General features: G+C 44.8%; 1 protein-coding gene across 1 annotated transcript in view; it reads right to left on the minus strand.

The window, feature by feature from the left end:
* iqca1 (IQ motif containing with AAA domain 1) overlaps nucleotides 1-25,288 on the minus strand; it is a 40,451-nt gene extending 15,163 nt beyond the window's left edge. The window contains exons 1-11 of the mRNA XM_055908121.1: nucleotides 24,929-25,288; nucleotides 24,569-24,649; nucleotides 22,147-22,474; nucleotides 21,839-21,961; nucleotides 20,555-20,749; nucleotides 16,053-16,124; nucleotides 14,063-14,271; nucleotides 11,057-11,141; nucleotides 10,806-10,961; nucleotides 6,285-6,360; nucleotides 715-821 (exon numbers count right to left, since the gene is read on the minus strand). Of these exons, the coding sequence (XP_055764096.1) occupies nucleotides 715-821; nucleotides 6,285-6,360; nucleotides 10,806-10,961; nucleotides 11,057-11,141; nucleotides 14,063-14,271; nucleotides 16,053-16,124; nucleotides 20,555-20,749; nucleotides 21,839-21,961; nucleotides 22,147-22,474; nucleotides 24,569-24,579 (1,362 nt within the window). The 5' untranslated portion in view covers nucleotides 24,580-24,649; nucleotides 24,929-25,288. The remainder of the gene's footprint in view (nucleotides 1-714; nucleotides 822-6,284; nucleotides 6,361-10,805; nucleotides 10,962-11,056; nucleotides 11,142-14,062; nucleotides 14,272-16,052; nucleotides 16,125-20,554; nucleotides 20,750-21,838; nucleotides 21,962-22,146; nucleotides 22,475-24,568; nucleotides 24,650-24,928) is intronic.
* Between the last annotated feature and the right edge of the window lie 794 nt (nucleotides 25,289-26,082).

Consider the following 26,082-nt stretch of genomic DNA (forward strand, 5'->3'; position numbering starts at 1 on the left):
GTCTGGGGGTTGGTTAGTGTGTCTGGGTAAGCACTAAGCATCATCTAATAAATGTAAAATATTTATACAATATATATAATATACAATATTTTGATATTGCTACTATACAAATATGCAAGTAACCATTTCACTGTACCGTTTACACCTTCTGTATCCTGTGCATGTGACAAATAAACTTGTATTTGATATAGTGTGTGTTTACCAGAGACGGTAATGTGAAGAACAACATGACCTGCAACAAAGTCAGATTAGGAAACAGGCCAAGGACGAGATCAAGTGTATTTCCTTATTGTAGGCTACTACTTTTACCACTTTTAGTCTTCACATTTTTGGTTGTTTACTAAACTACGCACTCTGTTCAGCAAATGGTCTCAAGTGAATCCTTAATGAAGAGCTCTCCAGTAGGTACCAAAACATTCAAGGAGAATTTTCTCAAAAGGGGGGTTACAAGTTTATCAACTTTCAAAGCAGAATTTCTTTCCCATTGTTCCACAACTGCAGTGTATGATATACCATTTTCTAGTTCCGAGTCATCTAATTTTATCCAATGTAAAAAACACCATTTCAAATTTTGCAACATAAGACTGAATCGAGGCGGTCGGTCACATATGATTGAAGTGTGTGTGTGTGTATGTGTGTGTGTGTGTGTGTGTGTGTGTGTGTGTGAATGTTTATGGGTGAGTGTGTGTTGAGACCAACGGCCTAGTCTCTCACCTGAACTCTGACCTCCTCCTCCACCTCCAACCTCTTCTCCTCACGCACCAGCTGCGCATCAAACCGCTGCAGGAAGTTCTGTTTCTCATCACGCCCCTGCCACACGTCTATACACACACACACACACACACACACACACACACACACACACACACACACACACACACACACACACACACACACACACACACACACACACACACACACACACACACACACACACACACACACACACACACACACACACACACACACACACACACACCCCATCACTGACAGTAGAGCATGAGGAAGCATGCTGGAGTGGTCAGTAGGGAAAGCAGACAGGACCAGAGAGAGAGGCAGGTGCAGGTGGAGGACTGTGTGTGTATATGTGTGTGTATGTGTGTGTGTGTGTGTGTATATGTGTGTGTATGTGTTTGTGTGTGGGACTAAGGCAATGCATATTGTCCTCTCTAAGTTGCTCTGTCCGCTCTCAGGCACCACTTCCTGGTCAGGAAATTAACTTCCTGTTCCTGCTACCGGCCTGTCACAACGCCAAGCAAAGATTTCCACATCAAGCCAGACAGGTGGGGGGAATGGGATCTGAGCCTTCAAAACAACCACTCAAAATGCCGGACACAACTAAACACTGGTACAGCCAAAGGCCATTACAGACAGAAGACCCCAGCTGCTCTGCCATCTCTCTTCTAAAATCCTCCTTTGGTCTCTGCATTGGCATGGTAACGGTTGTGGTCAAAATGTGCCATTTTGTGAGGCCTTTTTGTTAACATGGAATCACAAGATAATTACCAACATCCGCGTTGTTTTCACATTTGACAGATAAACCCCCCCCTTCGGATGAAGACCTGTCAAGTTCAGGCAGGAGTCAAAGGCCATTGGTTTAACAGCTTGCTCCGGTGGCACCTCTATATACGGCGTCTCTTTGAAATGAGATCTGCTCGGAAGGTCAGAGATCAACCTTTCCTCTCCTCCTCCACAAGGCCCCCTTTTTTAAAGTCCCCCGTTGCAAAACATCCCCCAGGCAATCTGATACATGTAATTACCTTTTCTCTTGTCTCGTGTGTGTTCCCAAAACTCAATCTGTCTGTTTGTTTCTATGCCTCTGAAAGTAGAAGGGTGTGAAGAGAAAGCAGTGGTGCAAGTGGTCAGCATTTCAAGTCCACTATATTGCCATTAGGAGAGTTTAAGAGACTTAGGCTGGGTAGAGAATAAAGCCTCACTAGGTCTGAGGATAAGCCAACGACAATTTAATCAGTTCACTTGACCAAGCTGGCTATTGGACAAGCTCACGTCAAGCATATCTAATATAATGATTCCTCGCGACACATACCGGCCACGCACACACACCTGTAAGAACAGGCTGCTCTGTCATTGGATACACTGTGTTGGCCATATATATATATATATATATATATATATATATATATATATATATATATATATATATATATATATATATATATATATATATATATATATATACATATATACATGCGTATATACCACCTGGCCTGGTGAAAGACACAGATTAGAGCTGAAGTGTGATCAACAGCGTTTTCCTTTGCCAGGGCCACAGGCTGCTACATCCACAGTATGTGCTTCGGCTTCCAATATATATCTAGCCATTAGTATGCTGCTGCACACCTTTCTACCACAGAGCCCCCTTCTTTTATGCTTGTTCACTCTGGGAAAAACAAGGTGTTTTGAGCTGAGCTGCAAACAGGAAGAGTGAGTCCACTAAGTAAAGAATGCTTCCTATTGCACGGTCCTCTGGCCAGGAAATTAAAATGATATCCATGGTTCACATCCAACCGCTGCTCCGTGACGCTGGCTCTGGCTTGCCTGGGCACACAGGAAGAGAGTTCCAGTTACAATCACGCTCCCAGGGTTTGTCCGTCCACGGTTCCCTTCCAGCCCGCAGCCCAGCTGGGATGTGTGGGGGGAAGTAGAGGAGGTAGTGGGAAAAAAGTGATATAAACAAAAAAAAGTACCCAGCGAGAGGGACGGAAACAAAACAAAACAAAAATAACAGGATAAAGTAGCACACAATGAACTATCACCTCAATGAAACACTTAGCCGTGACTAGTGTGTGGACAAGATGACAAAGTCTCACACTACCGAGAAAGTCAAGCGTCTTTTGTTTTCCCAACAAACACAAACTCTCAGAGGAACGGACCTATAGACCTGAACCCTCATTGAATTCTGGGTAAATATTTGCTTCACCTTTTCCGCTTCATTACATCTAAATCAACCTAACGAGCCAGTCATTAAACCATTTTCCAATTACACACACCTGATAAAACAGAGCTGATGTGACAGGACCACCATTTACAAAGCGCCCTGACGTTTATTATTATTATTTTTAATCAGGCCTTTGACAAGCTGGATGTTTTACATGGGTTTAAGAGCTATATTCTGCTCTTTATGAATGTTAAGGACAAACTGTGTTTTAGGATCTTTAATGCTGAGGTTAAAGGGAGATGATGAAAGAGAGAAAGGAGGAGAAGAGAGGGGGGAGGAAGAGAAGAGAGGAGGGAGGAGGAGAAGAGAGGGAGAGGGGGATGAGGGAGGAGAGGGAAGAGAGGGAGAAGAGAGAGTGGGAGGAGAGGGAGGAGGACCAACTGCAGTGTTTTAGTCCCTGTCCTCCCCCTTTACTATGAGGCACTAAGAGGAGAGGTCACTCCTAATAAAAACCTCAAAATCAATCACTCCCCTCTCATGTTGGAGTCTAGACGCCTTCAACCTACAGCTAACTTAGACCGGGGCGAGTTTGGGCTAATAAGAGAGACTGGCCCCTGATATAGGCAAAGCCGCTCTATGGCCTTGTAGAAACCGCTGACCTCACTACACACACACACACACACACACACACACACACACACACACACACACACACACACACACACACACACACACACACACACACACACACACACACACACACACACACACACACACACACACACACACACACACACACACACACACACATATAACGTTATAAACATTATAAACGTTGTGAAGGTCAGGTGGTGAGGTGTAAAGCGCTGGGCCAGCATCTGGTCTTCATTACATCTCAAAGGTCTGTGTGTGTGTTGCTTCTAACAGGAATGTAACCTAAAGCCCTGTGTTGTACCAGTTGACATTCTGAGGTGAATCATAACGAGGAGAGAATTGAACACTTTTGACTGGGAATATAATGACTTCCTGCTAACTCTACAGCTGCTGACTGACTATTGGTTGTAGGTTCTGTTACCCTCTCCTTCACCCTCTCCATGCTGAACTAAAGGTGACGCAGAGCAGAGACCTTCTACGGTCACTGACAGACTAGGGTTAGACACAAGTAAGATGTTAGTCTCTATCAGCGTGGTAATGATTTCTCCAGCTGGTTCTGTTGGTTGGAGTATGATTCTGATCAAAAGACCAATGAGCTTCTCCCAAAAAAGTGGAGTTTGTAAAACCAGTGATGGCAAGACCAATGTTGTGGCTCCAATTGAATTCCCACATGGGTCACCTGCTCTGAATACGTGTGTTTACAACTGGACTATAGGTATCTTTGAATAAAGGCGTTATTGTGTTGTTATGACATATCTCATTAAGCTGGGAACTCTGAGAAGGCTGTATCTTTGTCCTCCATAGGGACGTCAACAGGATATCCCAGTGATTTGACTCTAATGCTCTCATTGTGTAGATTAGGAAGTAGCGCAGCAGCTTGAAAGGGCTGAATTCGACACTGTCGCACAGATATACACACAGCGACTATTCACTCACTTCCCTTCAGCCTCATTCACTTACCTTTCATCCAAGGATATCACAGGCCCATGAACGTTCAATGAGCCGAGATATTGACTGGTAGCTTTGTATCAGAGAGGGAGTCAATTCCATTTCAATTACTAAACTGCCTGGAATTCAGAATGGAACTATTGAGTTCATAGACATTTAAATGAAACTACTGTGCTATCCATAATACTCCCCACAGCTTTGTGGGATAAGCCTGCGTAATATAATAATCACGCCATTTCTCCTCTGAATAATGTTTGTTGTTTTGGCACCAACCCTGTAGACCTTCGAGACACGCCCGGAGAGCAGTGGTGACTGATCCCGCATATTTCCCTCTGTGATTTGTGGGTGTTTGTGCAGCAGTGGAACCGCCTGTGAGAAGCCAAATAACACATGCTGCCCTCAGAGAAGCATTCCACCATTCCACCTAGAACCATTCCACCTCAGGTGACTGGGTCAGATAAGTTAACTGAAGGGAGGGAGAGGGGGAGAGAAAGGAGTGATGAGACCCAGGATGTATGTGGTCGGAGGATGCAGACTCCTCCAGAGAGAGAGATCCCTCCCTACTCGGGACCAAGAAGCTTCATCTGGTTGTTGAAACGTTGTTGAAAGGGTTTGAGTCTTTAAGGAGTAAAATATTGAAGCCAGACGAGCTCAAACGGAGAGTTACTCCTGGATGTCTGACCTGTATCTGGCAGCAACAGGAGGGAAGCAGCAGGTTTTGGAGATAGGTGGAGTTACTCCTGGATGTCTGGCCTGTATCTGGCAGCAACAGGAGGGAAGCAGCAGGTTTTGGAGATAGGTGGAGTTACTCCTGGATGTCTGGCCTGTATCTGGCAGCAACAGGAGGGAAGCAGCAGCTTCTGTAATTTCTCTGCATTGTTTCTCCATTAGGGGAGAGCTGGAGTCAGTCAACACAGACTTCAGTACTCACCATTCTGTTGAAATCTCCCTTGGTCGCCTATCAAAATGTGGAAAGAGTCAAACTGACTTAACCAGAAGAGGGGATAGCTGTCAAAGGGCTAATGACTAAACCTGCGAAAAGCTAAAACACCAAAACAAAGTCAGTCATCCATCTCCATTGGATTTGGAGGAAGCAGGGTGGTTGACTTGAAACAACAATCTGGAGGCTCCAGGTCCAACTGCTCCTCACTGAGTCATTGCGTAAAGGCAGACATGGGGGTTGGACACACGCTCCTCCACGGGTCACTGAGAGACAGGAGCCTGGGCGGCATGCATCACGTCCTCGTTAAGGGCCCAGGGCACCATGGGAGACAGGAAGTCTGTCAGGTGATCAGATTGATTTGTGGTCCCACACTGATTCAAAAAACACCAACAACAGGCCCATGGTAAAGATTCAGAAACCACTAGCCTCTCAAGCTGTGACTCCTGTCACTATACACCGCTGTCTTCAGTGAGACATCATGAACCATCACAGAGAGAAACACTGTGGAAGGTAGACTTCAGATCTGTGCCTATCAGCTCGACCCTTTAGCAATGCTGTGTAAATAGTTCATCACTGCCTCTTATCACCACATTACTATAGTCCTCATACCTACTATCTAACTCACCTTTATACATTACTATGGTCCTCATACCTACTCTCTAACTCACCTTTATACATTACTATGGTCCTCATACCTACTCTCTAACTCACCTTTATACATTACTATGGTCCTCATACCTACTCTCTAACTCACCTTTATACATTACTATGGTCCTCATACCTACTCTCTAACTCACCTTTATACATTACTATGGTCCTCATACCTACTCTCTAACTCACCTTTGTACATTTTGTTTCCCTCCACAACAGTTGGGAGGAAGTTGCTCGGGGGCATTTTCCAGCCCTTCTCCTCCTCCTTCAAGAGACAAGAAATGAATCAATCAATTACATTAGGTGTATTACAGCTGGACACAGTTTTAAAGCTTTAGAAGTAGTTTAATTCCGTATTATTTTCTCAAAGTCCTATGTATAGTCTATGCATTTTAGGATAGATGCAATCTAAGCAAGGCAGAAAGGAAATAGCACCTTGTAGTTTAAGGTAATGCCAGGGGTGTCAGGTCTTATGGCTAATTTAGTGGAGAGAGTTGAGGTTTTCAGAGACTCCACATGACTTGGATAGAGTTCAAAGCTGCTCTACAGATGACCTGCCCTCCGCTGTGCTGTTACACCAGGTCAGATCCAGAACTATCTATGCTGTGACACCAGGTCAGATCCAGAACTATCCATGCTGTTGTAACAGTATAACTTTAAACCGTCCCCTCGCCCCGACACGGGCGCGAACCAGGGACCTTCTGCACACATCAACAACAGTCACCCACAAAGCGTCGTTACCCATCGCTCCAACTATCCATGCTGTTACACCAGATCAGATCCAGAACTATCCAAGCTGTTACACCAGGTCAGATCCAGAACTATCCATGCTGTGACACCAGATCAGATCCAGAACTATCCATGCTAACGTTGATGATGTGGATAAACAGTAGCAGACAGAGAGATGCTGGGTGGATGACTTATAGAACTACATCAACATCCAGTCCCATTACACATGCACACATACGGAAACACACGCGCTCATGCACGCACACACACAGGAGAGTTCTAGACAGGTAGGGAGTGGACTGGGGGGGGCTGTTCTCAAAGGGAATCAGTTATTCAGACATGGCATGTTTTATGTTACCTCTCATTCTTTAATACATTTCTCCATTAGCATTTAATGGCTCCCAAAAGAGGGAGAAATCCATTTGAAAATATTGGAGGAATCTTAAGTGCTTCATAATACGCTCCAATGTTGGATGACGACACTCATGGTGCGAGGCAGGAAGCGTCCTTATGGATCGACCAGGACCAGGACCAGGACCAGGACAGGCATGATCCGAATGTCAGATGTTGCGTTTCAGGACTGTGAAAACGTACTAGGGTTTTAATAGAGATGGATCAGGTAGTGAGGAACTGATGTCGATCATCGTGCTTAAGAGTGGGGGGGTTTTAGTGACCTGGTAAACCAGTGTTTATCTATAGACAACACTTCATTGTTTCTCTTTGTAGGGCTGTTCAGGATTGTTCAGGACAAGGTTAAGGAAGTCCCATAGAAGTCCAATAACAAGTCAGGGCACAACCACAGGGCTTAAAATATAATACCACCATGAGTCAATGTGTAACTTAACCTCCGTTACAGACGTAATACTGCCCGTCACAGAAAGCAGTATAGAGATGACGTGTCTATTTGATGAGTTCGACCATCCCATACCAAGCACATCTGGAATGCTCCTCCAGGAACGAAGCCTGTAAAGTGTGTCCCCTTCTAGCCACGCTATTTCTCTGGTTCATGAGCTGTGGTCAGGTGGATGTGACATGTTCCTCCACAGCAAATTAAAGGGGCATTTCTTGGTTTTTACGTGAACAATGCTTCCATTCTAGTCTGTGGGATCAGAGCCAGACAATATGAGTGAGGACTTGTAATCCTCTTTCTGTTGCACGGTAACCACCAGTCATGACATCATCCTGATTCTAGAACATTGTAAGGTCCCCAGTGTACAGGACTAGCCATACTGTAAAACGAGAAGTATCATGCCATTTTGAACTCTATCTGTCTCTGGTAAAGGCGTGAGTGACAGACTGAGACACATTGGTTTTATCTCTGAGACGGTCAGTCTGCTTTTAGACTCTCTGCCAGACTGCAGAGTGCTAGTTTAATCACACACCTCACTCAGAAGCACACTGTGCCATTCTGTCTGAGAGGCTAAAGTGACTCCCAACTACAAAGGAGAGAAGCTCTGCCAAGCCTCAGCTCTGTTCTCCTGAACATCTCAGTTCTTATGGCTTTAATCCTACATTATCACCCTCAACCATCATCACAGCTATTCTAAGAGCCCTATTCAAGCAAACTCTGTAACCGGATGTCCAGGATTGTACGGTAAACCCGGTTAAATAGACTTTGATTGAAAACAAGTGACCTCCTTATCCAATAGCTGTTGCTATTCTGTTCAGGAACACATATTAGCTACTTCAATAAGAGATTTATAGTCATAGAAGTCATTCAACAAAGTAGGCATGAATAATCTTAGTGCTCTATTCAATCCGTATCCAGGGAATACAGTGTTACAGAGTGATTTAAATTTAAAGCCAATGTTCCAGCATTAGCTGAACCTTCATTCACAATAAACGCTGCACATGTCAGCTCCATAGGAATTTACCTTTACATTTGTATTGCGTAATCTGTAACGCTTCAGCGATACAGAATGAATATAGCCCTTAGTTTCATTGGCTTGATGTGGGACAACGAGAGACATATTGTTGTTCCATGGGGTATGTTCATGCAAGGGGGATGTGGACTGGGACTGAATCCTTGGCTTGAACAAACCATTTTGAGGAACACTTGACTGAAATCAGAAACATTTCCTCACAGATTCTTCACAGTCTTCAGCAGTAAACATCTCTATCGTTCCACCACACCCTCAATCATCTGAGAAGACCATGGGACAAAGCTCTACCGCTTAGCCTCTGATTTAGTAGCGGAGGTGTATTTGATGGTCTTAATTGTGCACGTCCAGTGGGATTGGGCCTTCATGAGGAAAACAGGTGGAGAGAGGCTGCAATAAAGCGCCTACTTCAATTCGCTTAAGAGGAAAAGCACTCTGTCACTTACACTTTCGGTCGACTGGTTTGACTTTGAGACTCTGTGGGCTTCTGAAGGTTTTGGATGTTTCACTTTGTTTTAAGAATGTCGTTAAGGTCAGACTCAGATCAGTTATGATTCACTTTGTTTTAAGAATGTCGTTAAGGTCAGACTCAGATCAGTTATGATTCACTTTGTTTTAAGAATGTCGTTAAGGTCAGACTCAGATCAGTTATGATTCACTTTGTTTTAAGAATGGAATGAAGGTCAGACTCAGATCAGTTATGATTCACTTTGTTTTAAGAATGTCGTTAAGGTCAGACTCAGATCAGTTATGATTCATTTTGTTTTAAGAATGTAGTTAAGGTTAGACTCAGATCAGTTATGATTCACTTTGTTTTAAGAATGTCGTTAAGGTCAGACTCAGATCAGTTATGATTCATTTTGTTTTAAGAATGTAGTTAAGGTTAGACTCAGATCAGTTATGATTCACTTTGTTTTAAGAATGTCGTTAAGGTCAGACTCAGATCAGTTATGATTCATTTTGTTTTAAGAATGTAGTTAAGGTTAGACTCAGATCAGTTATGATTCACTTTGTTTTAAGAATGTCGTTAAGGTCAGACTCAGATCAGTTATGATTCACTTTGTTTTAAGAATGGAATGAAGGTCAGACTCAGATCAGTTATGTTTCAGGGGAAGAGAATAAACTGAGCTCTTCTTATCAAAAGCCTGGATAAAGCAATTCTGAAGCTACTATTGGCCACCAAGCCTTGTCTGTTTAATAGCATGAGCCACTATTGGCCAACCCTTGTCTGTTTAATAACATGAGCCACTATTGGCCACCAAGCCTTGTCTGTTTAATAACATGAGCCACTATTGGCCAAGCATTGTCTGTTTAATAACATGAGCCACTATTGGCCACCAAGCCTTGTCTGTTTAATAACATGAGCCACTATTGGCCAAGCATTGTCTGTTTAATAACATGAGCCACTATTGGCCACCAAGCCTTGTCTGTTTAATAGCATGAGCCACTATTGGCCACCAAGCCTTGTCTGTTTAATAACATGAGCCTCTATTGGCCAAGCATTGTCTGTTTAATAACATGAGCCACTATTGGCCACCAAGCCTTGTCTGTTTAATAGCATGAGCCACTATTGGCCACCAAGCCTTGTCTGTTTAATAACATGAGCCACTATTGGCCACCAGGCCTTGTCTGTTTAATAACATGAGCCACTATTGGCCAAGCCTTGTCTGTTTAATAACATGAGCCACTATTGACCAAGCCTTGTCTGTTTAATAACATGATCCACTATTGGCCAAGCCTTGTCTGTTTAATAACATGAGCCACTATTGGCCAAGCCTTGTCTGTTTAATAACATGAGCCACTATTGGCCAAGCCTTGTCTGTTTAATAACATGAGCCACTATTGGCCAAGCCTTGTCTGTTTAATAACATGAGCCACTATTGGCCAAGCCTTGTCTGTTTAATAACATGAGCCACTATTGGCCAAGCCTTGTCTGTTTAATAACATGAGCCACTATTGGCCAAGCCTTGTCTGTTTAATAACATGAGCCACTATTGGCCACCAAGCCTTGTCTGTTTAATAACATGAGCCACTATTGGCCACCAAGCCTTGTCTGTTTAATAACATGAGCCACTATTGGCCAAGCCTTGTCTGAGCCCACCTCTCCTTCTTCTTTTCCTCCTTTCTTCTGTTTGCTTTTTCGCTTCTTGTCTTTCTTCTGATCCTTGCGGTCCTTCCCACCCTTCTTATCTTTATTTATGTTGTCTTTCCTCTTCTTCTCCTTCTCTTCCTCTTTCACTGCTAATTCTGCAGCGACCTAGCAGGAACAAAAATGAGATGAGCATAAAAAAAGAAAGGGAGTGTTTGTTAACTGTCTGTGGGTTAGATGAGGACCATGGGTCATTATTCTACCTGGTCAGGTGTCTTCTGTGCAAATATGGCTGTTGATCCCCCATCCTCAGCATTGGGGAAGTCAGGAAACTTTCCAGTAGCATCTCTACAATAAATAGCATGTTTTAAAGGCACAATCTGGGACACTTCCTGTTCTTAAATGATCATTTTCATTACAGATATATCATTCTTGATGAGTTGTACTATGTCAGAGTTAGATGGCAGACCTCCAACAAGGTCACCAGAGGGCAGACCCTCCTAATGGTTTACTAAATGCTTCAGATACTTCCACTAATTAGGGGTGGTTCACGTCATGGAGCAGTTATCTCTACGTGGAGAGAAAATAATCACCCGACCAGGAATTGCTCTTCAGAATGCCAAACTATGTATCCTCACTTCCCTTCCAGCTCTCATTATCCTAAACCTTAGAGCAACATATGTATCCTCACTTCCCTTCCAGCTCTCATTATCCTAAACCTTAGAGCAACCCTGTGAACCAAAGTTTAGCTTCCAACTTCCTTCAAATCTGGTCCTCTCCTCTTGGCCTCGAAACTTTTCTATTCTCATCAGACAGGTTGAGGAAGCTGTACCGACAGGGTTTAGATTCTCATCAGACAGGTTGAGGAAGCTGTACCGACAGGGTTTAGATTCTCATCAGACGGGTTGAGGAAGCTGTACCGACAGGGTTTAGATTCTCATCAGACAGGTTGAGGAAGCTGTACCGACAGGGTTTAGATTCTCATCAGGCAGGTTGAGGAAGCTGTACCGACAGGGTTTAGATTCTCATCAGACAGGTTGAGGAAGCTGTACCGACAGGGTTTAGATTCTCATCAGGCAGGTTGAGGAAGCTGTACCGACAGGGTTTAGATTCTCATCAGACAGGTTGAGGAAGCTGTACCGACAGGGTTTAGATTCTCATCAGGCAGGTTGAGGAAGCTGTACCGACAGGGTTTAGATTCTCATCAGACAGGTTGAGGAAGCTGTACCGACAGGGTTTAGATTCTCATCAGACAGGTTGAGGAAGCTGTACCGACAGGGTTTAGATTCTCATCAGACAGGTTGAGGAAGCTGTACCGACAGGGTTTAGATTCTCATCAGGCAGGTTGAGGAAGCTGTACCGACAGGGTTTAGATTCTCATCAGACAGGTTGAGGAAGCTGTACCGACAGGGTTTAGATTCTCATCAGGCAGGTTGAGGAAGCTGTACCGACAGGGTTTAGATTCTCATCAGACAGGTTGAGGAAGCTGTACCGACAGGGTTTAGATTCTCATCAGACAGGTTGAGGAAGCTGTACCGACAGGGTTTAGATTCTCATCAGACAGGTTGAGGAAGCTGTACCTACAGGGTTTAGATTCTCATCAGGCAGGTTGAGGAAGCTGTACCGACAGGGTTTAGATTCTCATCAGACAGGTTGAGGAAGCTGTACCGACAGGGTTTAGATTCTCCTCAGACAGGTTGAGGAAGCTGTACCGACAGGGTTTAGAGTTTAGACTACCCTGGAGGGTGTGACCACCTCATCCATCCGTCACGGTGCTTATAATGTTGTCAGCAGCTCAGCCGAGGTCACAGCAGAGGGCAGGGCCGTGGAGGCCGGGCTGGAGCCTGAGACACTGGTGTTGCATCCCAAATGGGCCCATAGGGCTCTGGTCAAACGTAGTACACTATTTAGGGAATAGGGTGCCTTTTGGGATGCACACTGGGGCTGAATGTGGAGGCCAGGGCCATTGTGGGTCATTGCTTCGTACCCATGGGAGCTGTTCTCTCTCTGTTCATTCCCCAGGGCTCTCCAGGGCCCCCAGCCTGGATGACTTATGTCCATTGTTCCTGATCTACTGGGTAGGCAGGCAGCACCCACCGCTGGCCAACCATAAATCACCCTGGAATGCACTAATAGGCAGCTAGCATGGAGGGGAAGACACACACATGGAGGGGAAGACACACACATGGAGGGGAAGACACACACATGGAGGGGAAGACACACATAGAGGGGAAGACACACATAGAGGGGAAGACACACATAGGGGAAGACACACATAGGGGAAGACACACATAGAGGGGAAGACACACATAGAGGGAAGACACACATAGAGGGGAAGACACACATAGAGGGGAAGACACACATAGAGGGGAAGACACACATAGAGGGAGGACACACATAGAGGGAGGACACACATAGAGGGAGGACACACATAGAGGGAGGACACACATAGAGGGGAAGACACACATAGAGGGAAGACAAAAATAGAGGGAAGACACACATAGAGGGGAAGACACACATAGAGGGGAAGACACACATAGAGGGGAAGACACATAGAGGGGAAGACACACATAGAGGGGAAGACACACATAGAGGGAAGACACACATAGAGGGGAAGACACACATAGAGGGAGGACACACATAGAGGGGAAGACACACATAGAGGGAAGACACACAGAGGGGAAGACACACATAGAGGGAAGACACACATAGAGGGAAGACACACATAGAGGGGAGACACACATGGAGGGGAAGACACACATAGAGGGGAAGACACACATAGAGGGGAAGACACACATAGAGGGGAAGACACACATAGAGGGAAGACACACATAGAGGGGAATACACACATAAAGGGAAGACACACATAGAGGGGAAGACACACATAGAGGGGAAGACACACATGGAGGGGAAACACACATAGAGGGAAGACACACATAGAGGGAAGACACACATAGCCACTGACTGTGACTCCTTTCCTCCAGCCATATCCTGCACCTAACAGACATTAGGCCTCACACTAACACTCTGTTTTTGCTCTTGTCCTCCCCCCTTTTCCATTCCAACCTCCTCTTAATGACACGAACAGGGATAGACACATACTGGTGGTGAAGGGTTTTGCAGGAGCCAGGAAGAGTCTATGGGTGTGATAACCTGAGAGACATGGCAGTGAAAGAGGGAGGACTTAGGTTGGGAGAGAGAGAAGATAACACAAAAAAGATACAGCTACTGTGAAAGAAGACAGACTTCCCGTTGCCTGCCTGTCTCACCGGCACTCAATAAACCACTGTCTGATCTGCTCTTGCAGAGTTTCCCGTAGGTCAGGGCCGTCCACGGCACGCACAGACTCCTTGATGCTGACCAGGGCCCTCTGGTACTCAGCCTCATTCTCCTCCTGGACCAGCCTGCGAGTCGTCTCCACCTGCTGGGCCTTCAGTTGGGCCACGCTGGGCCTCTGCTGCTGCTGCTCTGGAGGGACCTGAGGACCAGGGAGGACCAGACACAGCTATAGAGATTAGTGGGGTGAGACAGGGATGCAGCGTAAGCCCCACCCTCTTCAACATATATATCAACGAATTGGCGAGGGCACTAGAACAGTCTGCAGCACCCGGCATCACCCTACTAGAATCGGAAGTCAAATGTCTACTGTTTGCTGATGAATTGGTGCTTCTGTCACCAACCAAGGAGGAGGGCCTACAGCAGCACCTAGATCTTCCGCACAGATTCTGCCAGACCTGGGCCCTGACAGTAAATCTCAGTAAGACTAAAATAATGGTGTTCCAAAAAAGGTCCAGTCGCCAGGACCACAAATACAAATTCCATCTAGACACCGTTGCCCTAGAGCACACAAAAACCTAAACATACCTCAGCCTAAACATCAGCGCCACAGGTAACTTCCACTAAACTGTGAACGATCTGAGAGACAAGGCAAGAAGGGCTTCTATGGCATCAAAAGGAACATGCAATTCGACATACCAATTAGGATCTGGCTAAAAATACTTGAATCAGTTATAGAACCCATTGCTCTTTATGGTTATGACAGAGGTCTGGGGTCCGCTCACCAACCAAGAATTCACAAAATGGGAATAACACCAAATTGAGACTGCATGCAGAATTCTGCAAAAATATCCTCAGTGTACAACGTAAAACACCAACTAATGCATGCAGAGCAAAATTAGGCCGATGCCCGCTAATTATCAAAATCCAGAAAAGAGCCGTTCAATTCTACAACCACCTAAAAGGAAGCGATTCCCAAACCTTCCATGACAAAGCCATCACCTACAGAGAGATGAACCTGGAGAAGAGTCCCCTAAGCAAGCTGGTCCTGGGGCTCTGTTCACAAACACAAACAGACCCTAATTGTGTTGCTGTCCTGGGGCTCTGTGGGGTGTGTTTGTGTTTGTGAACAGAGCCCCAGGACAGCAACACAATTAGACACAACCAAATCATGAGAAAACAAAAATATAATTACTTGACACATTGGAAAGAATTAACAGTGGCAGAATACCTGACCACTGTGACTGACCCAAAATTAAGGAAAGCTTTGACTAAGTACAGACTCAGTGAGCATAGCCTTGCTATTGAGAAAGGTCGCCATAGGCAGACCTGGCTCTCAAGAGAAGACAGGCTATGTGTACACTGCTCACAAAATGAGGTGGAAACTGAGCTGCACTTCCTAACCTCCTGCCCAATGTATGACCATATTAGAGACACATATTTCCCTCAGATTACACAGAACCACGAAGAATTTGAATCCAAATCCAATCCAATCACAGCAGCAAGATGTGTGACCTGTTGCCACAAGAAAAGGGCAACCAGTGAAGAACAAACACCATTTATTTCCCCTTTGTACTTTAACTATTTGCACATCGTTACAGCAATGTATATAGACATAATATCACATTTGAAATGTTTTTATTCTTTTGTAACTTTTGTGAGTGTAATGTTTACTGTTTTATTGTTTATTTCACGTTTGTTTATGATCTATTTCACTTGCTTAGGCAATGTTTCCCATGTCAATAAAGCCCCTTAAATTTAATTAAAATTGAATTGAATTGAGAGAGAGAGAGAGTGACAAACAGATTTAACAAAGTTACCATGGCACCAAGGCTTGTCTGGTTATCACCACTGGTACTGATTGGCTGACCTTCACAATACAGACGTGTCTGTGATAGTCTGTGTTTACTGACTCAGAGTAACCCTGCCCCTTTGTTACCCAACACAGTCCTGGTAGAGAGAACAGTGAACAAGTACACCCACCATTCCCAGGAATATCATCTCCTCCAGCCGTTCTCTCCTGGTCCTCTTCCTCTGACTGTAGCCCCGCCAAACCTGGAACATACCAGAACAACAGGACAGCTAGGACACAACACAGGACACCTAGAACACACCAGAAAAACAGGACAGCTAGGACACAACACAGGACACCTAGAACACACCAGAAGAACAGGACAGCTAGGACACAACACAGGACACCTAGAACACACCAGAAGAACAGGACAGCTAGGACACAACACAGGACACCTAGAACACACCAGAAAAACAGGACACCTAGAACACACGAGAACAACAGGACAGCTAGGACACAACACAGGACACCTAGAACACACCAGAAAAACAGGACAGCTAGGACACAACACAGGACACCTAGAACACACCAGAACAACAGGACAGCTAGGACACAACACAGGACACCTAGAACACACCAGAAAAACAGGACAGCTAGGACACAACACAGGACACCTAGAACACACCAGAAAAACAGGACAGCTAGGACACAACACAGGACACCTAGAACACACCAGAAGAACAGGACAGCTAGGACACAACACAGGACACCTAGAACACACCAGAAAAACAGGACACCTTGAACACACCAGAACAACAGGACAGCTAGGACACAACACATAACACATAGAACACACCAGAAAAACAGGACACCTAGAACACAAAAAGACATACCTAGAACCCAAAACAAGACACACATAGAACATAAAACGAGACAAGTAGAACACAACACAAGGGGACAGACAAAATGGGATTTTATAACCAGCATGCCCATACTGCATTGCATGAACAGCTGAGAGCTGAGCAGAGCCAGACAAATGCCAAACACTCAGGTCCTGGGGGCTGGCAGGCAGGAGACAGACGCTACACATGATAACACCTGCTTTTTCCCCCCCACGGAAGAGACCCCTCTCTTTGGCTGCTCTGCTCCAATGATATCTCCCACCGACATAGACGAGGAATGCAACACTACTGCAGGGAGGAATGAGCCTCTGTATCAGTCACAGTAGTGGTGACATCTGATATAAAAGTAGTGTCCTGTTCTACCAAGGTGCTGCTTACAAAGTCAGGTTTGTCTAACAGTGTTTGATCGATACTGTCCCTTGTGCAAGACAGGGATTAACATTGACCCAGCGCTCTGACCTGAACATGAACCCTAACAGGTCAGGTCAACAGAACCACCTGTCACTACCTCAGCCATGCCACATTATTATAACGACACATGATCCAACCTCTCCAGAAAATATCTACACACCCGATTCCTCCGTGAGAGCAATGTGCCCAGCGGCTTTGTTAGGCCAGAGATGGTTTACACTTGGGCCGATGAGAGAGAATGGTGGGGGGAACTGAAAGTGAGTCTGAATTGTAGGTGTTTGTTTCCATGACCTTGCTGATCATGTAATGTGATGACCCTGCGTTTTGACATCTGGGTGTCTGTACGAGAACATCTAGGTGGTACTATGGTTCTGAACCAACCAACAGCAGAGAGGTGACAGGTGGTACTATGGTTCTGAACCAACCAACAGCAGAGAGGTGACAGGTGGTACTATGGTTCTGAACCAACCAACAGCAGAGAGGTGACAGGTGGTACTATGGTTCTGAACCAACCAACAGCAGAGAGGTGACATTGACATAACATTGTTGAGATGAAGTTCTTGTGCCTTTTTGCAAAGCAGGCAGAAAACTATATCACTTGGACCCATTTCTCCATACAAAGTAAAAGCAGCCATCGATTTGGACTTGGACTCAGTCCAAGTGTATAGCAGGGTTTAATACAGATGGTATTCTGTTACCCATCTTTGAGCTACAACCCTCTGACTGGAGAGAGTGATGAACTACAAGCCTCTGACTAGAGAGAGTGATGAACTACAAGCCTCTGACTAGAGAGAGTGGGATGAACTACAACCCTCTAACTAGAGAGAGTGATGAACTACAAGCCTCTAACTAGAGAGAGTGATGAACTACAACCCTCTAACTAGAGAGAGATGAACTACAACCCTCTGACTAGAGAGAGTGATGAACTACAACCCTCTAACTGGAGAGTGGGATGAACTACAACCCTCTGACTAGAGAGAGTGGGATGAACTACAACCCTCTGACTAGAGAGAGATGAACTACAACCCTCTGACTGGAGAGTGGGATGAACTACAACCCTCTGACTAGAGAGAGTGATGAACTACAACCCTCTGACTAGAGAGAGTGATGAACTACAACCCTCTGACTAGAGAGAGTGATGAACTACAACCCTCTGACTGGAGAGTGGGATGAACTACAACCCTCTGACTAGAGAGAGTGATGAACTACAACCCTCTGACTAGAGAGAGTGATGAACTACAACCCTCTGACTAGAGAGAGTGATGAACTACAACCCTCTGACTGGAGAGTGGGATGAACTACAACCCTCTGACTAGAGAGAGTGATGAACTACAACCCTCTGACTAGAGAGAGTGATGAACTACAACCCTCTGACTAGAGAGAGTGATGAACTACAACCCTCTGACTAGAGAGAGAGTGATGAACTACAACCCTCTGACTAGAGAGAGATGAACTACAACCCTCTGACTAGAGAGAGTGATGAACTACAACCCTCTGACTAGAGAGAGTGATGAACTACAACCCTCTGACTAGAGAGAGTGGGATGAACTACAACCCTCTGACTAGAGAGAGATGAACTACAACCCTCTGACTGGAGAGAGTGATGAACTACAACCCTCTAACTAGAGAGAGTGATGAACTACAACCCTCTGACTAGAGAGAGTGGGATGAACTACAACCCTCTAACTAGAGAGAGATGAACTACAACCCTCTGACTGGAGAGAGTGATGAACTACAACCCTCTGACTAGAGAGAGTGGGATGAACTACAACCCTCTAACTAGAGAGAGTGATGAACTACAACCCTCTGACTGGAGAGTGGGATGAACTACAACCCTCTGACTGGAGAGAGTGATGAACTACAACCCTCTGACTAGAGAGAGTGATGAACTACAACCCTCTGACTGGAGAGAGTGATGAACTACAACCCTCTGACTGGAGAGAGTGATGAACTACAACCCTCTGACTGGAGAGAGTGATGAACTACAACCCTCTGACTAGAGAGAGATGAACTACAACCCTCTAACTAGAGAGTGATGAACTACAACCCTCTGACTGGAGAGAGAGATGAACTACAACCCTCTGACTAGAGAGAGTGATGAACTACAACCCTCTGACTGGAGAGAGTGATGAACTACAACCCTCTGACTAGAGAGAGATGAACTACAACCCTCTGACTAGAGAGTGATGAACTACAACCCTCTGACTGGAGAGAGTGATGAACTACAACCCTCTAACTAGAGAGTGATGAACTACAACCCTCTGACTAGAGAGAGTGATGAACTACAACCCTCTGACTAGAGAGAGATGAACTACAACCCTCTGACTGGAGAGAGTGATGAACTACAACCCTCTGACTAGAGAGAGATGAACTACAACCCTCTGACTGGAGAGAGTGATGAACTACAAGCCTCTAACTAGAGAGAGTGATGAACTACAACCCTCTGACTAGAGAGAGTGGGATGAACTACAACCCTCTGACTAGAGAGAGTGATGAACTACAACCCTCTGACTAGAGAGAGTGATGAACTACAACCCTCTGACTAGAGAGAGTGGGATGAACTACAACCCTCTGACTGGAGAGAGTGATGAACTACAACCCTCTGACTGGAGAGTGGGATGAACTACAACCCTCTGACTGGAGAGAGTGATGAACTACAACCCTCTGACTGGAGAGAGTGATGAACTACAACCCTCTGACTGGAGAGAGATGAACTACAACCCTCTGAATAGAGAGAGTGATGAACTACAACCATCTGACTGGAGAGAGTGATGAACTACAAGCCTCTAACTAGAGAGAGTGGGATGAACTACAACCCTTTGTGACCATATTAAAGTAAATGTCCAGTGAAAATCTAACTTTTAAAAGTTAACTCATACTCAAATAATGTTGTTAACTCATCCAATACTTGTATTTGTGGACAAAGCATAAATTGGGGGATTATTTTTTTTTAAACCAACTCAAACTTGTATCTCAAACAGACCTTTTCAAAAATGCTTATTATTTCCTTATAAAGGATGATGTCATCATCCTGAGGATGAGCTGGCCAGTCAGTGGTCTACTTGCATGAATATTTGTAATGCCCACACCATTCCAACACAGAAAAGCTGCTTTTTAACATACTTAATAAATAAAAAAGGAAAACTATTTCACTCATGTTGTAATTAATTATAAGTAATATTTCATAGAAATCTGGAAACACTGAACAGTTACTTTAACCCAGTTAATCAGCTTCCCTGACTGTTGTGTCTTTAGTGGTTCACTCGTATTAAAACATCAGTCAGTACTGTTCAACAGCTATTGGAAATGTAGGCCTGGTATTGAAAGTAAAGTTTGTGGACAAAATATGAGAAACGAAACAATATGTATAGACACCTTACCTTCTGAATGCGTGTGGCAGCCTGGTCGGGGTCCAAGGTGCTGATGGGTGTTTGGCTCTGGGCCTGGCTCCCCTCTTCCTCAGCCTGTCGTATCTCCTTCATGAAGCGATGCCTGAGCCGACCCTGCCGTGCCCGCTCACAAACCTGAAGGACCCGAACAGCTTCCTCCAGACACATGGTCTGAACCGACAGCTCCTGACACAGACAGCAGTATAGACATAAGAGAGACAGGACCTCAACACTATGCGAGTAATGGTAACCTCCTCCCCAGGCATACAACTTGGGGAAGAAGCATCTGCTGTGTGAGACTAGAGTAATGGTAATCTCCTCCCCAGGCATACAACTTGGGGAAGAAGCGTCTGCTGTGTGAGACTAGAGTAATGGTAACCTCCTCCCCAGGTATACAACTTGGGGAAGAAGCATCTGCTGTGTGAGACTAGAGTAATGGTAATCTCCTCCCCAGGCATACAACTTGGGGAAGAAGCGTCTGCTGTGTGAGACTAGAGTAATGGTAACCTCCTCCCCAGGTATACAACTTGGGGAAGAAGCGTCTGCTGTGTGAGACTAGAGTAACGTTAACCTCCTCCCCAGGCATACAACTTGGGGAAGAAGCGTCTGCTGTGTGAGACTAGAGTAACGTTAACCTCCTCCCCAGGCATACAACTTGGGGAAGAAGCGTCTGCTGTGTGAGACTAGAGTAATGTTAACCTCCTCCCCAGGCATACAACTTGGGGAAGAAGCGTCTGCTGTGTGAGACTAGAGTAATGGTAACCTCCTCCCCAGGCATACAACTTGGGGAAGAAGCATCTGCTGTGTGAGACTAGAGTAACGTTAACCTCCTCCCCAGGCATACAACTTGGGGAAGAAGCGTCTGCTGTGTGAGACTAGAGTAATGGTAACCTCCTCCCCAGGCATACAACTTGGGGAAGAAGCATCTGCTGTGTGAGACTAGAGTAATGGTAACCTCCTCCCCAGGCATACAACTTGGGGAAGAAGCGTCTGCTGTGTGAGACTAGAGTAACGTTAACCTCCTCCCCAGGCATACAACTTGGGGAAGAAGCGTCTGCTGTGTGAGACTAGAGTAACGTTAACCTCCTCCCCAGGCATACAACTTGGGGAAGAAGCGTCTGCTGTGTGAGACTAGAGTAATGTTTTAGTTTTATATTTTATTTTACATCCACACTATCTATCTAAGCTGAGGTAAACGTATTTCTTTAATGAATTGCATGGTAACAATTGTAATAATTTCTTCCATAAGGGAGTCTGATAGTGTGTTTCTCTAACCTGCTCAACCTGTTCAATGTGTCCCCCTTTAGCCATGACATGAGCCAGCATCTTCTCTCTGTCCCGCAGCACATGCATCTTCTCTCTCACAAAATACTGAGGAATGGGCACCTCCAGGTCCTCCTGCAAAGTATAATATTGCAGAAATATTTCTCTGTCGTTGTGTGTGATTCAAAAGGTAGAATCTCTGAGTTAAAGGGGTGAGTTCCAAATACTTTGAAAATGACTGTCAGGATACAGAAATTCATTTTCCTCATTCCCCCTTCACGTCCTACCACTCAGTCCCCGGTACAGTACCACTGACTCACAGGCGTCAGCTTGAGGTCCTGCAGCACATCATCAAAGTAGTGGAACTCTGAGAACTCCAGCTCCACCATCTCGTTCTTGAGCTCCAGGATTCTACCCATCACGCCGTCCAACACGTGCCTGACCACGCGCCTCTTCTGGGGGTGAACTATCTGGTCGTAGACAGCCTCCAGGCTGCGGAAGATCTGCAGGTACTTCAGGTAGAAGGTGGCCAGGCCCTGGAAGACCTGCAGCCGGTCCTTCAGTGGCCGAGGGGCAGTGGGAGGGTGCTCATCCACCAGGAGGTCCTCCAAGGCTCCATGGGCCTGGACCCACATCCTGGTGTAGGAGCTGAGGAGAAGGACAAGGAGAAGGAGGAGAAGGGAAAAGAGAAGCAGAAGGGAGAGTGAAGGAGGAGGAGAAGGGAGAGCGAAGGGGAAAGAGGAGGAGGGGAAGGAGGTGAATGAGAACGAACAGGAGAGAGAAGGTGAAGGGGAAACAGAAGGAGAAGGGGAAAGAGGAGGAGAAGGGAGAGTGAAGGAGGAGAAGGGAGAGCAAAGGGGAAAGAGGAGGAGATGGAGGAGGAGGTGAAGGAGAAAGAACAGGAGGAGAGAGAAGGTGAAGGGGAAACAGAAGGAGAAGGGGAGGGAGGAGAAGGGGAAAGAGAAGGAGAAGGGAGAGTGAAGGAGGAGGAGGAGAAGGGAGAGCGAAGGAGAAGGGCATATCGTATGTGGATGGAAACGTGATGGACCAGACTAAACCATCTAGATCAATTTCACTGGACATATTTCGAGGGGAGGGTTCTCTTTCTTACTATTTCTGGCTCTTTATCACTTTTCTCTCTTACTTTTCTGGATGAACAAAGGCCATGGTAGAACCGTCACCTGCTTCAGGATAGCTGTCCTTGGCAGAGTTATCTCTCCAAGTAATGTCTGATAAGTACCATTAAAAGGATTGAAAGATACTAACACCTATTTCTTGCACTTTGAACTAGATTGTCAATAACCCTCTCTTTGTCATGCAGTAACTGGCAGGTGATCTGTCAGTCAAAACCTTCAAACAAGCCTAACACCACCTGGCTAAAACACCTGGGAATGAGAGGGGTGCACTTGTCTTCTTGGTCATAGTTGATATTTACTGTAGGTATAAAAATACCTTCCTACCCAGGCATAGCTGTAGTAAAAATTAGAGTTTGACACATAGAACTAGCAATGCCATAGAAGAAAACAAAAATGGCCGCTAGATATCCCTAATGTCACTCCCTAACAGCCATCAATAAATAACCATTATAGGCCTACAGATGTAGGATCTTAATTTGACCTATATTATCACAGCAAAATAAACCAACAGCAACAGGATTTTAACAGATTTGAACATTTAGTCCATAATCTTGCTTTCAGCTGGGCAAAAGTAGACTACATGAAAAGTGCAATACTGTTAATATAACAGTGTGTTAATGTGGGTTTTCAGTTCATTTATGTGAATCACAAAGCTCACCTGCATTTCCTGCGGTGCAGGAAAAGTCTCAGCAACAAAAGAGTGATCAAATTACGCTCCTACATCTGTATACATGTCATTATTTTCTCTTTTAACATAGTTGCTGCCTCTGTAAATCTAAAAGAGCCAAGGCTTACAATGGTGAAACCATGCTCCTTTCATATTGCTATGAGGCCTATGCCATTACCCTAAAGGCAGCATTTCCATGGCCCACTCTTGTTAGGGGACTGGTTGAATCAAAGCTGCCAGGGGTGAGTGGGTGGGAATGGGGGAGGTGTAGTGAGGACTAGGCTGAAAGGACATTTCTGAGGGGGACATTACAATAAAAATGAGAGGGTGTTGGGGAATTCAACCAGATACCCAACTAGTGCCCAGGCAACAACACTGTTAAGTCAAAATAATTCAAAGGACCCCCAATAAACCCCCCCAAAATACAAGGTCAACAAATCACAAAGGCTTATACCGGTCAGGGGACCAGGAAATAAAGGATTAGGCTTTATTTTGTTTCATTTGTTTCACATGTCCTCGGTGACTAGACATATTTCTGTGAATAAAGCTGTGTGGTAACATTTCAGTAACGACATCTAGGGATGGGAAATATAGCTCAGACTAACTGCTTTTGAAATGCTTAGCGAGGTTGATACAAGCATGCCTGTCTGTTGTTATGGGAACAGCAAAACACAATGTAGACCTCCTCTCTCTTTCGCAAACTGCTGCTCTCCCATAGCCCGTTTAATAGTCAGGAAATCATAAAGGAAGTATGACCACAACTGAGTAAGTGGTTTCCTCTGTTTAGGGTTTTGCAGTGCCTCTCCTGGAAATATTAGTCTGTGGATGTCATTTTGATTTTTCCAAGTGTCCTATAGGCCTATATAGTCTAGCCACAACATTGCTTACAGAATTTTCACAATATGAGATACATCATGTAGATAAAACAAAATAGAATACCTGTGTGACATTCTTGAGTGGAATTCCACGAGCTGTTTCCAATAGAATTGTGAGTTCTGTTTTTCTTGATGCACTACAAGGCTATTAATGCACATTCATTGCATTGGGCGACAGGAAGCCTAGTGGTTAGAACGTTGTACTAGAAACCGAAAGGTTGCAAGTTCAAATCCCCGAGCTGACAAGGTAAAAATCTCTCCTTCTGCCCCTGAACAAGGCAGTTAACCCACTGTTCCTAGGCTGGTATTGAAAATAAGAATTTGTTCTTAACTGACTTGCCTAGTAAAATAAAAAATTGCGCATCTGATAGATTTAATTTCCTAATTAAAAAATAGGGTAATTGATGATAATAGCTATATTTACGTTATTCTAGGGGAAACACCGCTGTTCTAGATCGGTTCCATCCTTGGGATGTTCAGACTCTCAGAAACCGTTCGGCAGTCAAAACATGGGTCAGACAGGTGCTTTGGAGACCAGGTTAAAATCTCTATCACACAAAACAGGAGCCAATAACATCGCATTTGATGTGGGAAAATATCGTCATACTCTCAAATAACACAGAATAAGATTATATTTTTAAACACGAATCGTTATTGAAATTTGTATCAATAAAATCACACTGAAGATGCCATACTATACCTATTTTTCAATTTAAAGACTTCGCCAAAAAAGTTAGGCGCGTCCCATCGACTGAAGCGTCTTTGCTTTCTTGCTGTGTGTGCACCAGAGCGTCTAGCAACGAAACGCCACGCCTGCGCAATGAGGTTTGACCAAACGAGCGCTCCTGTCGTTCAGAACTATAGCAGAGAGATGTTGCTCTCACTTTACCGGCAGCAAATTAATTTATACAGAGCATTCCTTTCTCTTTTTTCAGTCTACATTTTCACAAGTTGTTTTTTAAAAGTTGTTGACAATATTTAGTCAACATTACCAGCACATGTAAAGACAGACACACGCCACTATATGCACGCGTAGTCAAATGAGCTGGCTGAATAGAGATGTAATGGCTTTCTAATGTGCAATATCAGCATAGTGTAAAATTCAATTAGCAGTGAACGCATCAATAGATCCTAAGGACATCCTTTATCCCGGTGGTCCCCCAACACAAAGGCTGATTATGAGTGCTATATGATCCGTCATGCGTGCCTGCCATGGTATATTGAATAACTGAATGGTGAGACAGACAGTGACACACAGGTGCGCTACAGCCTGTTGAAATGAACTTTCCACGCGTTCGCTAATGGCTACATCAAAAGTAGCAGATAGACCTATAATGTTTGAAGTGGAACGGTATTTCAGATAACTTATATATGTACACTGCTCAAAAAAATAAAGGGAACACTTAAACAACACAATGTAACTCCAAGTCAATCACACTTCTGTGAAATCAAACTGTCCACTTAGGAAGCAACACTGATTGACAATAAATTTCACATGCTGTTGTGCAAATGGAATAGACAAAAGGTGGAAATTATAGGCAATTAGCAAGACACCCCCAAAAAAGGAGTGATTCTGCA

The sequence above is a fragment of the Salvelinus fontinalis genome, chromosome 41 (genome assembly GCF_029448725.1).
Source record: "Salvelinus fontinalis isolate EN_2023a chromosome 41, ASM2944872v1, whole genome shotgun sequence".
NCBI lineage: Eukaryota > Metazoa > Chordata > Actinopteri > Salmoniformes > Salmonidae > Salvelinus > Salvelinus fontinalis.